Source organism: Marmota monax, unplaced genomic scaffold (assembly GCF_021218885.2).
Source record: "Marmota monax isolate L192 unplaced genomic scaffold, Marmota_monax_Labrador192_F-V1.1 WCK01_AAM20220418_F8-fsc01076, whole genome shotgun sequence".
NCBI lineage: Eukaryota > Metazoa > Chordata > Mammalia > Rodentia > Sciuridae > Marmota > Marmota monax.
In genome coordinates, this window is record NW_026693649.1 from 19,032 (window position 1) to 32,149 (window position 13,118).

The following is a 13,118-nucleotide window of genomic DNA, read 5'->3' on the forward strand; positions in this document are numbered from 1 at the left end:
AGTCATTAGGAAAATGCAAATTGGGGTATTTTTTTTCGGGGTGGGGGCTGGGTATTGAACCCAGGGCCTTGTGCATGTGAGCTGAGCTATATCCCTATTCCCGGAAAATGCAAATTGAAACCACAGTGAGACACCACTTCACAACCATTAAGAAAATATATACTGTAGGTACTTGATGGGTTATAAAATTCCCAAACTCTGCCATTTAATATCTGTTTAAGAGTTCAGTTAAGGGAAATGAAATCTCCGACTAAGATGGACTAAAGATATTAAAAGACAGTAATGTGTTTGGTATACCTGGTCCCTACTAACTAAATTCATACATGTATCTAGGCTCTCCACATTACATGCTTGAAAAGGAAGAGAACTATAAATGTTAGAATGTGGTTTCGTCTGTCAAAAAAATTTTTATTAACATGAATTTTTGGTGATATATTCAATCTACATCTTAAGAAAAAACTGATAAATTTTTGTTATACTTCTTTAGGAAGACTGTGTAGGGGTTGCCCCATGTTTTCTCAGATCTTGTCATTAGAGTGGGATATTTCTTCATTGTATAAGCTAAGGATCAGCAGACTATGACCCCACAAACCCAATATTATCTGCAACCTCTTTTTGCCTGAGTGATTTTTTTGTTGTTGTTGTTTTAAAATAGTTGGAAGGAAAAAAAAAATCAAATAATATTTTGCAATATATGAAAATGATAAGAAATCCAGATTTCAGTGTCTATAAAATATTTACAGGAACACTGGTATGCTTGATTTAATGTGCTGTCTGTAGCTGCTTTTCCATTACAACAGCAGAATTGAGTTATTACCGCAGAGCCCCTGTAACCTGCAAAGACTAAAAATTTTTTAAATGTATTTTTTAGTTTTAGTTTTAGGTAGACAAGATGGCTTTATTTATTTTTTTATGTGGTGCTGAGAATTGAACCCAGTGCCTCACATGTGCTAGGCAAACACTCTACCACTGAACCTGAACCCCAGCCCCCTAAAATACTATCTTACTCTTTGACAGAAAACATTTGTTGACCAAGAGTGTATGTTGTTGGAACCCTTTTGTTTAGTAAAAAACTAAATGACTAAATGACTGTAATATTTCCTAGTAATAATGAAGGAAAGCTCAACCAGGTTTACAAATGGCCCTATGTTCAAGGGGATTAATGGGGCGGGTAGTGGGGTAGTACTTCTCTTAGTTGAGAACCACCACATATTGTAGGGTGTCTCCTTTGTTAATATTTATTCCTATAAATAAGAAGTTTCTTTTAGGTTTATTCATTTAGATTTTTTTTTTCTGTATGTAAATCTAATAACAGTATTTCCTTTGATTGAGGCTTCTGGAAAAAGGGCCATCTATTTGGAAACAGCCTGTCTAATAGCCTGTAGTAGCTATACAGAAATTTACATGATCTTCCTTTATAAATGAGTGTTATCTTGATTGCAGTTTATTTAAATTCTTTTTGGAATAAAATTTAATTAAATAATAAATATTAACTGAATGAACATCCTTAGTGAAGATTCTATGATCAGAAAATTTCAGTTGCAAATACTGTTTCCATTTATTTCTCTATTTTTTTATTTTTATTTTTTGTAGTTGTAGATGGACAGAATGCCTTTATTTAATTTATTTTTATGTGGTGCTGAGGATCAAACCCAGTGCCTCACACATGGTAGTCAAGCGCCCTGCCACTGAGCTATAGCCCAGTGCCAACTGTTCCCATTTCATTTGAATACAGATCAGTGATTATTAAAAGCTAGGTTCTTTACTAAGTACTTTACTTGATCTATCTCATTTAAGTCTAAAATGGCCTCATAAATTGGATACAGCAGCACTTGTCTATAATCCCAATGACATGTAGGGCTGAGCAGGAGGGTCACAAGTTGGAGCCAGCCCTAGCAACTTATCAAGATTCTGTCTCAAAAATAAAAAGGGCTGAGGATAAAGCCCCTGGCTTCAACCCCCAGTACAAAAAAGAAAAAAAGCCGCATAAAATAGATACTGCTGTTCCTAATATTTTATAGATGCAGAAGCTTGAGTTTTATATTAAGAAACTTGCCCAAAGTATTCCATATAGTAAGTGCTAGAGCTAGATTTAATCCTAGGTAGTATAAACTTGAGTAATGAAATTCCTAACAGTCCATTATGCTAGTTTTTTTTTTTTTTAAATATGTTTTTAGTTATAGATGAACACACAGTATCCTTATTTGTTTTTATGTGGTGCTGAGGATTGAATCCAGTGCCTCACATATGTGAGACAAGTGCTTTACCACTGAACTACAGTCCCAGGCCCCATTGTGGTAGTAAAAGAAATTTTAACAGAAAAATTTTAAATGAAATTCAAATATAAAAATCCTAGTAATAAACAAGTTAAAGTGGTATTAATGAATTTTTTTAAAATTATATGTGGTGCTGAGGATTGAACCCAGTGCCTCACACATTCCAGGCAAGTTTGCTACCGCTGAGCCACAGCCTCAGCCCATGAATTTTTTTTAATAAGATGAAACATATTATTTACTCATCAGAAAGTCAGTTTGTGAGATAAGAAAGATTATTTGGGGCTGGGTGTGGTGGCACATGCCTGTAATCTCAGTGACTCAGGAGGCTGAGGCTGGGGGATCTCGAAGCCAGCCCCAGCAATTTAGCAAGGCCCTAAGCAACTCAACAAGACCCTATCTCCAATAAAAGATAAAAAAGGGTTGGGGATGTGGCTCAGTGGTTAAGCACCCCTGGGTTTAATTCCTGGTAACCCGCCCCCCCCCCCCATTATTTTGGTACCAGGAATTAATTCAGCTTCTTGTTTATATTTTCAGTTGGCAGTATTGAGAAAATCTTCATTTATACCTTATTTGTGTGATACAGCCATTAAAATCTTTATTGTAATGTAAAAATGTGAGTGTGTAACCGATGTGATTCTGCAATTTGTATTTGGGGTAAAAATGGGAGTTCATAACCCAATTGAGTCAAATGTATGAAAGATGATATATCATGAGCTTTGTAATGTTTTGAACAACCAATAAAAAAAATCTTTATTATAATTCAGGTTTACATTTTTAAAAATTTAAGCATTACAAGAGTATATAGTAGTGTACCTTGCATTCTTCTAGCTTGAAAGAAAAGTCAAAGTTTACTATCAACTTTGTTTTATAATATAAATCTAATTCAAGAACTAAAATCAATAGTAGTAATTGATAGTACAATTTACAGTTAATTTCTCAAGAATTGGTGGTTGTTTGCATCCAGAATCATTGAATTTTTATAAACACTGTTTTTTGTAATTTTTCAGTCCCTGACTTTTTTGCATTTTAGGAGTAATCATAAGAAATGGAATGACTGTGTGGTGAGGTGATATTACTAAGAAAGCTGAGTTTTGGTTCTCTTTTCTATTTTGGTGTAGTGTGAGGTTCATATTATATTATTAGTACTTTTTTTTGAGTCCCCAGATGGTACCATTTCTGCTTCTCTGTGCACAGGTCTCACCATGTTAATGACTTTTAAAGCCTCTGTAACAAATAATAATGAACCTTGCTAAGTAGAGAGGAATAAACAAAACTATGACAACAGAAAACTTGATAGGATATGTAACAGCTTACATGGGAAGAGTTATAGATAAAAAGTATTGTAAGAAATTGAAAAATCTGTTTCTTACTGAGGAAAGTAAATCGACCTTTGAGCCTTAGACCTATCTCCTTTAGAAATTTTTGTCCTTTTTTTATTCCACAGTCTTTATTTGTTTATCAGTTCCATTTGGTTTGTCTGGGTGAAAATTGTGTGGATATGTGTGTGTACACGCATTCATACGTAAGAATATGCTTATTACTATTGTCATGTTATGGCATGTTATAACATGATACTTTCTAATTTGAGAAATAAGTAGAATGCTGTTTAGCCATTGATCTAAATAAAATGTTTAGATTTAAGATAAAGCATTAAGATTAAAGATTACATAAAACATTTTGCCAGCCTTGACTGAAAGATAGCATGATAAACATTATGCATGTTTAATGGGCCTGGCTCAGTTGGTAGAGTGCTTGCCTAGCATGCACAAGGCCCTGGTTCAATCCCCAGCACCACAAAAAAGAAAAAAAAAGAAAGAAAGAAAAAGAAATTAAACATTAGGCATGTTTAAAATAGTACTTTTTTACATTAACCTAGAAATGTATTGACTTACCAACACTGTTAAATCTCTTGTGCAGAGTTCTCTGGTAGCATATACACATATCTCATGCTGCAGAGGGAAAAGGAGACAAATGAGTGGTTCCTAATATCCAGGGACAGTTTTCTGACTTTGATGAGTCCTCCCTTTTAAAATTATTAAAATCAAGCTCTCCTTTAGACCTATAGAACTATTCTTATTTGCAAATCCATACAAAATATTCATTTGCTTTTTTCTTCAAATTAGATAATCAGGATATGAAGCTAGATGGTTTGATGTTAGATTTTAGTGATCCTGAAATATCATTCCAAAATTCCAAAATTCTTTGGAGTTGCCATTGGATGATTCAATTGGTTCAAAATTGGGGTTGTTCTGATCAAAAACATTTTAGGAAGTTTGATGTATTGGGTTGTAATGTGTAGGACTAAATTCATTGAGAAGTTGAAGCTGGAATACTTTTCGGCTTTCTCTATACTGTTTTTTGAAAGGTAGAAGCAGATGGGAAAAAAGAAAATTAATGTTCATTTAACATGGTTGCATTATTTTTTTTTCTATTCTTCCAGGATCCTCTTGTGCATTTATCAGTAGATGTGATAGCAAGAACTTACAACATTTTTGCTATTATGTTTCGTTATGCAGTAGAGATATTAACCTGGGAAAAAGAAAGTGAATTGCCAGCAGATTTGGAGATGGAGTAAGTATAGCCCCTTTATTCTTTGTGTGTAGTCAAAATTGTTAAATTTTTACTTTATACAGGTAGGATAGGACATAATTTTTTTTAATGATTTGATTTTAAGAGAACAAGAGTTTTGATATCATAGTTTTTAAATATGTATAATTCATTTAATTGGTGAAGTTTTCCTCTTGGTTCATGGTTGGTTGGTTAGTTGGTTTATAGTCATTTAAAACTATTTTGAGACTAACTAGTTTCAGACATGGCAGTTTTCTTTCTTTCTTTCTTTCTTTCTTTCTTTCTTTCTTTCTGATGATATGTAAAACTGATAAGTTACTATACAATTCTACTTTTTATTTCCTGTATCATACATCTTAGGGAATGAGCTCTTCAGTGTAAGTGGTTTGAATAAATACTTGCTCAATTTTAATCATTTTGATTCTAATTATAAAATGTATTCCACCCTTATAATGATTTCTTTTTAGCATGCAGCTGCCATTTTTACTTAGATTATTGAGGTAATGGACTTGTGACCAGAGAGCTGGATTCAGCCACCACTGTATTAAGGGGAAGGGCTTACTTTTCCTTGTTAATATGTTTGCCTAAACCTTCTCTTTAATTAAAAAGTGAAACCAAACTTGTTGGAATTGTGTCTGTAGCAAAGGATGAATTCAAGCTGGACACTGGTAGTATTTCTTTTTTGATTTTTTAGTGAGTTTCAGAGAATTGAGCTTGTGGGTAAAGTGTTTTTTAACAAAATGAGTTGTTGCTATAGTGAATTTTTTTGGAAATATTGAAAATTACTTAGTGCCTTTTAACTGTTATCTTCATGAAATTCAGGTTGGGATTAAATGATCTAAGATCTGAGTTTAGAGCCTAGAGAATAGAATAGTTTTTGTTTTATTGTTCAGACCTATCAGCATAGAAGGGAAATGTATATCTGACTTGATTTTCTTTTCTTTTTTTTTTAATATTTATTTTTTAGCTGTAGTTGGACACAATACCTTTATTTTATTTATTTATATATGGTGCTGAGGATCGAACCCAAGGCCCCGCATGTGCCAGGCCAGCGCTCCACCACTGAGCCACAACCCCAGCCCCCCCCCAACTTGATTTTCTTGTAATATTTTCCCTCTTAGTTTTCTTTCATCTACCCATTAACTTAAATCATCCATATCTCTTTAGGTATATCTCCTGTTACAAGTCTTTGATTGTTCGTAAGATGGCAAAAATAAAAATCCATTATTCAAGGTTTTACTTCTCTCCAGACCACACTAATTTCACATCAGTCTCTTCCTTTTTCCTGATTCTCAGCTCCCCAAATTTACCTTTGCCAACTCTATGCCTTTGCTTTCAACATTCCTGTAGTCTAGGGTTTCTCAACTTTGACACTATTGGCATTTGGAACCAGATAAATTATTTGTCAAGAGAACTGTCTGGTAAATTGTAGGATATTTAGCAGCATCTCTGGCATCTGTCCATAAATGCCTATAGCATCCCCAAGCCCAGTCATGACAACCAAAAATGTCCACAAACATTATTGAATGTTAATCTATGGGAGGTGGAGTGGAATTGATAGCAAGAACTTACAACATTTTTGCTATAATGTTTCGTTATGCAGTATAGATATTAACCTGGGAAAAAGAAAGTGAATTGCCAGCAGATTTGGAGATGGAGTCTGACTTTGGGTTTTAGATTGCTTCTTTAGCAATTCTTCTCTGAACTTCCAGACCTATTATATCCTGCTCTAGTATCCTTCTGTTCAGGTCACATACAGTTATACATTCAGTATTTTCTCCACCAAAATGTAAATATAATGACACAGAGCAGAGACTACAAGATGACTTCTTTAATGATACATGCCCAATACTTCTCACATTCTGTAAGGCAGAGTATGCTATTAATATTAATCAGCCTGGAATAACATAATATTCAAATAGATAATCTATCATTAATTTTTTATCCCGCAGAGAAAAGAGCGACACCTACTATTGTATGTTGTTTAATGATGAGGTTCACACCTATGAACAAGTAATATATACTCTCCAGAAAGCTGTTAACTGTACTCAAAAAGAAGCCATTGGTTTTGCAACAACAGTGGATCGAGATGTAAGTGATTTTATCATATTGACATCATATAATAAATTGAACTGCTACTACAGATAACTTACTGCAGAAAATTGGCTTTTTAAAAAATTTCATTTGAATATTGGCCCAAATGTATATTGGTGTAACTGTAAGCAGTTGTCAGAAAGTTTAAAAGGAAATATATAGTTATCTTCATTCTACCTAGTCTTTAAAATATTCATCTATGAAAAGGGAAATTATAAAAACCTAGTAGAATGAATGTTGTGTTGTTCAAAGAAACATATACACTAATGGTTTGAAAAAGGATGTTTTTGAAAGAAAAATTGAATTTACTTATCATTGATGAGTAGAATGAATATTGTAAATATTAAATATTGACTAGCGTTATATGTTCAAACACATTTGTTTATTTACCAGTTTATAAGGTACTAATATTGAATTGAATGTTTTTACAAATTAATTTATTTTTATTTATAGGGACGTAGGTCTGTTCGATATGGAGACTTCCAGTATTGTGAGCAAGCAAAATCAGTAATTGTGGTAAGTAACTTAAAAACATTCCTGTACTATTATTTTTTATTGCCTCCTTAATTTAGTGTTTATGAATAAATTTTTATTCTTTCATGAATATAAAGCCAATGTCAACTAAATCATATTTACAGGTAATGTTTCTTTTGAGTATTACATTATTTTATGTAGTTTGTTTATTTGTTTTGTTTTATATTGTTTTGTTTGGTACCAGGAGTTGAACCCAGGGGCAACTCAACCACTAACCATATCCCCAGCACTTTTTCTTTTTTATTTTGAGACAGGGTCTCATTAAGTTACCTAGGGCCTTGCTAAATTGCTGAGGCTGGCTTGAACTTATGATCCTCCTGCCTCAGCCTCCCAAGATGCTGGGATTACAGATGTGTGCCAACCACACCTGGCTTCATCTAGTTTTTTAAAACTATGTAAGATTGATAATAGAAAATGAAGAGATAGATAAGAAATTTTAGAAGTCTTTTTGCTTTTTGTTTTGTTTTTAAGTAATAGGATTTCCCATTGCCTTTTAGTAATTAAATTGGTCTTTAGCACCAAAATTAGAATTCAGAGAATGGTGCTTCTTGATACATGATAGCAAGATAGTAGCTTAATAGTCTTTACTGTATTATTTTTTAAAGTTTGTTACTTAACTATTCCATGTAACTGCATCTATAGACTTTTTGTTTTTGTTTGGTTTTGTTTCATTTGGTGGTACTGGGAATTAAACCCAGGGGCTCTTTACCACTAAGCTACATCTTTAGTTTTTTACTTTTTGAGACAGAGTTTCATCAAATTGCCCAGGCTGGCCTCAAATATGCAGTTCTCCTGCCTAGCCTCCTGAATAGGTAGGATTACAGTCATGCACTATCACTCCCAACTTAAAAAATAATTTTAGATGTTATAAAGTATTTTAAATACATAGAAAAATAGAAATAACACAGTGAACACCTGTGTTTATTGAAACTTATTTTCTTCTTACTTATTTGAAATAAATAAAAATGTATAGAAGCTCCCATATCATTTCTTCTTAATCCCATTTTCTTTCCTCCTTACATAAAAAGAACTACTTGCATTAATTCACTTTGCTCATTTCTTGTGCTTCATACATTAAACACCTGTCAGTATGATGTATATTGTTGTAGAGGTCTTTAAACATCATTTAAAAAGATTCATACTGAAACTGGGCATGGTGGCTCATACCTGTAATCCCAGTAACTCAGGAGTCCAAGGCAAGAGGATTACAAATTCAAGAGCAGCCTAGGAATCAGGGTAGAATGCCCCTGGGTTCAATCCCCAATACCACATACCTACATGCACGCACATACCTACAAGATTCATGCTAAATGTATTATATTGCAACTTGCCTTATCATATCAGTGTTATTTTTAGATTTTTCTGTTCTGATACATTACTCTAATTCATTCTTTCTTTAACCTTTGTATTCCACTGATGATTTTACCACAATTTTCCATGAGGATGTTTCCAGGTTTGTTTTGCTGTGACAAATACTCCTGCTGTGGAGTATTCTTTTGTCAGATTTTAAAGTATTTGCCAATCTGATGTGTCTAAAATGGTATCTCATGAATTAAATTTTAATTTTTTTTATATTTATTTTTTAGAAGTAGTTAAACACAATACCTTTATTTTATTTATTTATTTCTATGTGGTGCTGAGGATCAAACCCAGGGCCTTGCACATGCTAGACTAGCCTTCTACCGCTGAGCCACAACCCCAGCCCCATTTCTTTAATTTCTAAGTGTCTTATTAAACATAATCAATTTAATAGTGCATCGGAAACTGTCCTATGGTCATTAGAAGAATATTCCCATTCACAGGAAATGCATACTGAAGTATTTATGGATAAAAGGTCATTCTGTGAATGACACCCTCAGTGATTTAAAAAAAAAAAAAAAGTACGAAGAGAAAGATGTGCGGGGCTGGGGATGTGGCTCAGGCGGTAGCGCGCTCGCCTGGCATGCGTGTGGCCCGGGTTCGATCCTCAGCACCACATACAAACAAAGATGTTATGTCCGCCGAAAACTAGGACATAAATATTAAAAATTCTCTCTCTCTCTCTCTCTCTCTCTCTCTCTCCTCTCTTTAAAAAAAAGAAAAGAAAGAAAGAAAGATGTGAACAGTTGGGGTAAAATTTATTGCAGATGAGGGCTGGGGTTGTGGTTCAGTGGTGGAGTACTCACCTAGCACGTGCGAGGCCCTGGGTTTGATCCTCAGCATCACATAAAAATAAATAAATAAAATAAAATAAAGGTATTGTGTCCACCTACAACTAAAAAATAAATATTTTAAAAAAAATTTACAGCAGATGAATCTGGAAAACAAAAGGTTATATGGATGTACTTTGCCATTTTATTCATATTGTAAATTGAAATTATTACCAAATAAGAATTTTAGAAAGTGTTCATGCAGTATTGAATGTTATAATACTGTAGTTCTAATGTTCAAAGATACTCTTAAATGGGAGTGGTAATGATTTTGGACTATTTTCAGGAATGAGAATGTTAAGATTTAGAGACAAAGTTCTTTCCTTAATTTTGTTATTTTTTTCTTTCACATTTGTCACTTCATATCTCCTTATACATTGAATAATATTTTTTAATTTTTCCTTTTTAAAAAAATCAGTATTTGTAATCCTTGGTGGTGTTTGCATGGGATTAGACAGATACATTAGAGTGATATAGAATACAGAGTTCAGAAATACTCATCTGAGGAAAACCTAAACAACTACAAGGGAGAGTGCTTCTTAACCAAAATTAGAACCCCAGGAATTAGAAAAGAAATTGCACATTTTGGGGCTACATAAAAAAAAAAAATCATGACAAAATATTGCATAAACAAAGTCAACAGACAAATCGCAGATTTGAGGAAAGTACAGAATAATTGAATTAAAAAATGGACAAAAGATAACAAAACAGATCACAACAGAAAATCTTAGGCAGCCAGTATACATGAAAAGAATCTTTAATTCATTAGTAATCAATAAAATAGGAACTTTTAAAAAATATTTTTTTAATTGTAGGTGGACACAATACCTTCACTTTATTTTGATGCGGTACAGAGGATCGAACCCAGTGCCTCCCATGTGCTAGGCGAGCACTCTACCACCGAGCCACAACTCCAGCCCTAAAATAGGAACATTTTATACACATCAAAGTGAAATTAGAGTAATAAAATATCTTTGCAGAGAATAGGAATACACATATAAAAACAGTCTAGTAACTTTTGACTAAAGCTTTACGTCTCCTAGGAATTTATCCCTTATACATACCTGTAAGTACGTTAATAAATATAGTGTGCATATAGAATATATGTACATGGAAAAAATATGCAAAGGCATATCATGTTAATATAGTTAATAGGATGAAGCAGGATTTGAAATGAGGATTCAAAAAATGAAAAGGGGTAAAAAGGTGTTTTTTAAAAAATGTTTGCTAGACTTGAATAAACATTTCTACCAAGAAAATATAAGCACATGAAAACATGTTTAACATCACTAATCATTAGGGAAATGCAAATCAAAATCTCAGTGAGATATTGAGTTGCCACATTATGCCTGTTAGGATGACTTCTCTCCAGAAAGAAAAATATTGACAAGGATATAGAAAAATTGAAACCCTTGTGGATTGCTCATGGGAATGTGAAATGGTGGTAGCCACTATGGAAAACAATGTAGCAAGTCTTTACAAAGATAAAAATAGAATTACCACATGATTAGGCAGTTTTGCTTCTGGGCATATACACAGAAGAATTGAAAGCAGGGTCTCAGAAATTTGTATAGTCCGAGTGTCTGTTACCAGATGAATAAAGAAACAAAATGTAGCATAACATACAGTAGAATATTGTTTGGCCTTAAAAATGAAGGCAATTCGAAATATGCTACAACATGGGCAACCCCTGGGGACATTAGGCAAAGTAAAATAAGTAACAGATAAATACTGTATGATTCTACCCTATATGAGGTACCTAGTATAGTCAAATTCATAGAGACAGAAAAGTAGAATGATAATTACTAGAGAAGGGAGCCATTGGGACTTGTTTAATAAATAAAATGTTTGAGTTTTGCAAGATGAAGAGTTCTGAAGATTTATTTTATATACTGAACAATATTGAATTATACACTTAAAGTGGTTGTGATAAATTTTGTTATATGTATTTTTCCATGATTTTAAAGTATTAATAGCATAATCACATCTATGTAATGAAGTAAATTATTAAATTAAGTAATGTAAATTATATTAAGAAATTAAAGACATAAAACAAGTTTAAGCATTTAAATAATTTATAACTGGTACCACAGATCTTAAGATATATGACTAAAGATTCAGGTTACTCACAGGCCGGGTCTTCTTACCTTTTTGTGTGAATCCTAGAATTCCTTCTAGAAAATTAGGATCTGAATGAAGTAAAGCAATCAAAGCAGTGCTTTTCTACTCGAAAAACTCCTTTGATGATGATGGTGGTTTGGTTATATTAAGTGAAATGTTAACTTTTTTCTTCTGATAAAATAGACTTTTTAAGTTAGTTTTTTCATCTTGCTATTTCTTTTTAAGAGAAATACCAGTAGACAGACAAAGCCACTCAAAGTTCAAGTTATGCATTCGTCTATTGTTGCACATCAGAATTTTGGTTTGAAACTTTTGTCTTGGCTGGGAAGTATTATTGGATATTCAGGTAAGTTCATAAAAGCTTGCACTAATAAATTATTAAAAAATGAGCTCATATGTCCTTGCAAAACTTTTTGGAAAAAAGATCAAGTGGAATCATTGCTTTAATTTCACATTTTAAAATACCATTTCAGGATATCTTTTTACAGAGAAAACCTGAGTTTACCTAATTTTGTCCCACAAGGGATTTTTCACTTCAAATAATACAGGGAACAATGGGCTAAACAATTATGAACAATTTTAAGATGCTAATACAATATAAATCTCAATAACTTGCTATAAGAACCTTTTGAGAAATGGAGCATCCTGTAGAACTCTTCATAAGCTAGTAAGCTGGAAGATGCTGCTGTAAATAAAACCCAATGGTAGGCAGTTTAAATGGTAAAACACTAGTATTAGTATCTTTGTTTTGACTCCGACAATTTTTGGTTAGCAATAATTTGCTACTCTGAAAATTTGCAAATTGAGAGTTACTGATTTGTATTTTTGCTTTGTCTTGTTTGCTTTTCTGCAGTTCACAAATTAGATAATTTAATGGTAACAATAATGAACCCTCAAGTTCAAAGCCAAAAATAAGTTTGGTGTATAACACCAAAATAATAAATAGGGATAAATAAATAAAATAAAAAATAAATAAATAAATAGGGATAAATAAATAAAATAAAAAATAAATAGGGATAGATCTAAGCTACCTGTCATATTACTATTTAGCCAAGGCTATTGATAAATGACATCTCAGTGTTACATTAGAGAAAATAACTAAAATAGTAATACCAAAGGCTTTTAGAGCATTGCCACACTGCAAACTGACAGTTGCAAATATGGAGGTGCAGAAGTTTAGGAGAACATTTTTACTTGCTTTGCCTAGAAAATGTCTTCCCAATTTTTCTTGGCCCCATATTCTTTAGTTTTGGTTTTCTTCATTTGTTACCTATATGCCAAGTACTGTGCTGTGGTATTAATGAATAGTATCATGAAAGTAATTTTGTGCTGAAAA

The 13,118-nt window shown here is 32.8% G+C and overlaps 1 protein-coding gene and 1 long non-coding RNA gene across 17 annotated transcripts in view; one reads left to right on the forward strand and one right to left on the reverse strand.

The window, feature by feature from the left end:
* Positions 1 to 13,118, forward strand: part of LOC124103249 (E3 ubiquitin-protein ligase UBR2) — a 53,071-nt gene that overhangs the window by 6,614 nt on the left and 33,339 nt on the right. For 15 of the 16 annotated variants that reach the window (XR_009228257.1, XR_009228258.1, XR_009228260.1 and 12 more), the window contains exons 3-6: positions 4,717 to 4,847; positions 6,797 to 6,935; positions 7,392 to 7,454; positions 12,008 to 12,128. Coding sequence is in view for 12 of the 16 variants with exons in the window: in XM_046459743.2 (XP_046315699.1) it covers positions 4,717 to 4,847; positions 6,797 to 6,935; positions 7,392 to 7,454; positions 12,008 to 12,128 (454 nt within the window). In the remaining 4 variants the exon portion in view is untranslated. Of the gene's footprint in view, positions 1 to 4,716; positions 4,848 to 4,970; positions 6,503 to 6,796; positions 6,936 to 7,391; positions 7,455 to 12,007; positions 12,129 to 13,118 lie in introns of those variants that run through there. The other variant, XM_046459742.2, reaches the window with a different exon arrangement.
* Positions 2,764 to 12,021, reverse strand: LOC131424756 (uncharacterized). Its single transcript, XR_009228261.1, has 3 exons — positions 10,490 to 12,021; positions 4,169 to 4,225; positions 2,764 to 3,500 (listed from the first exon to the last, which is right to left on the reverse strand). It is a non-coding gene; the product is annotated as an uncharacterized LOC131424756 (long non-coding RNA).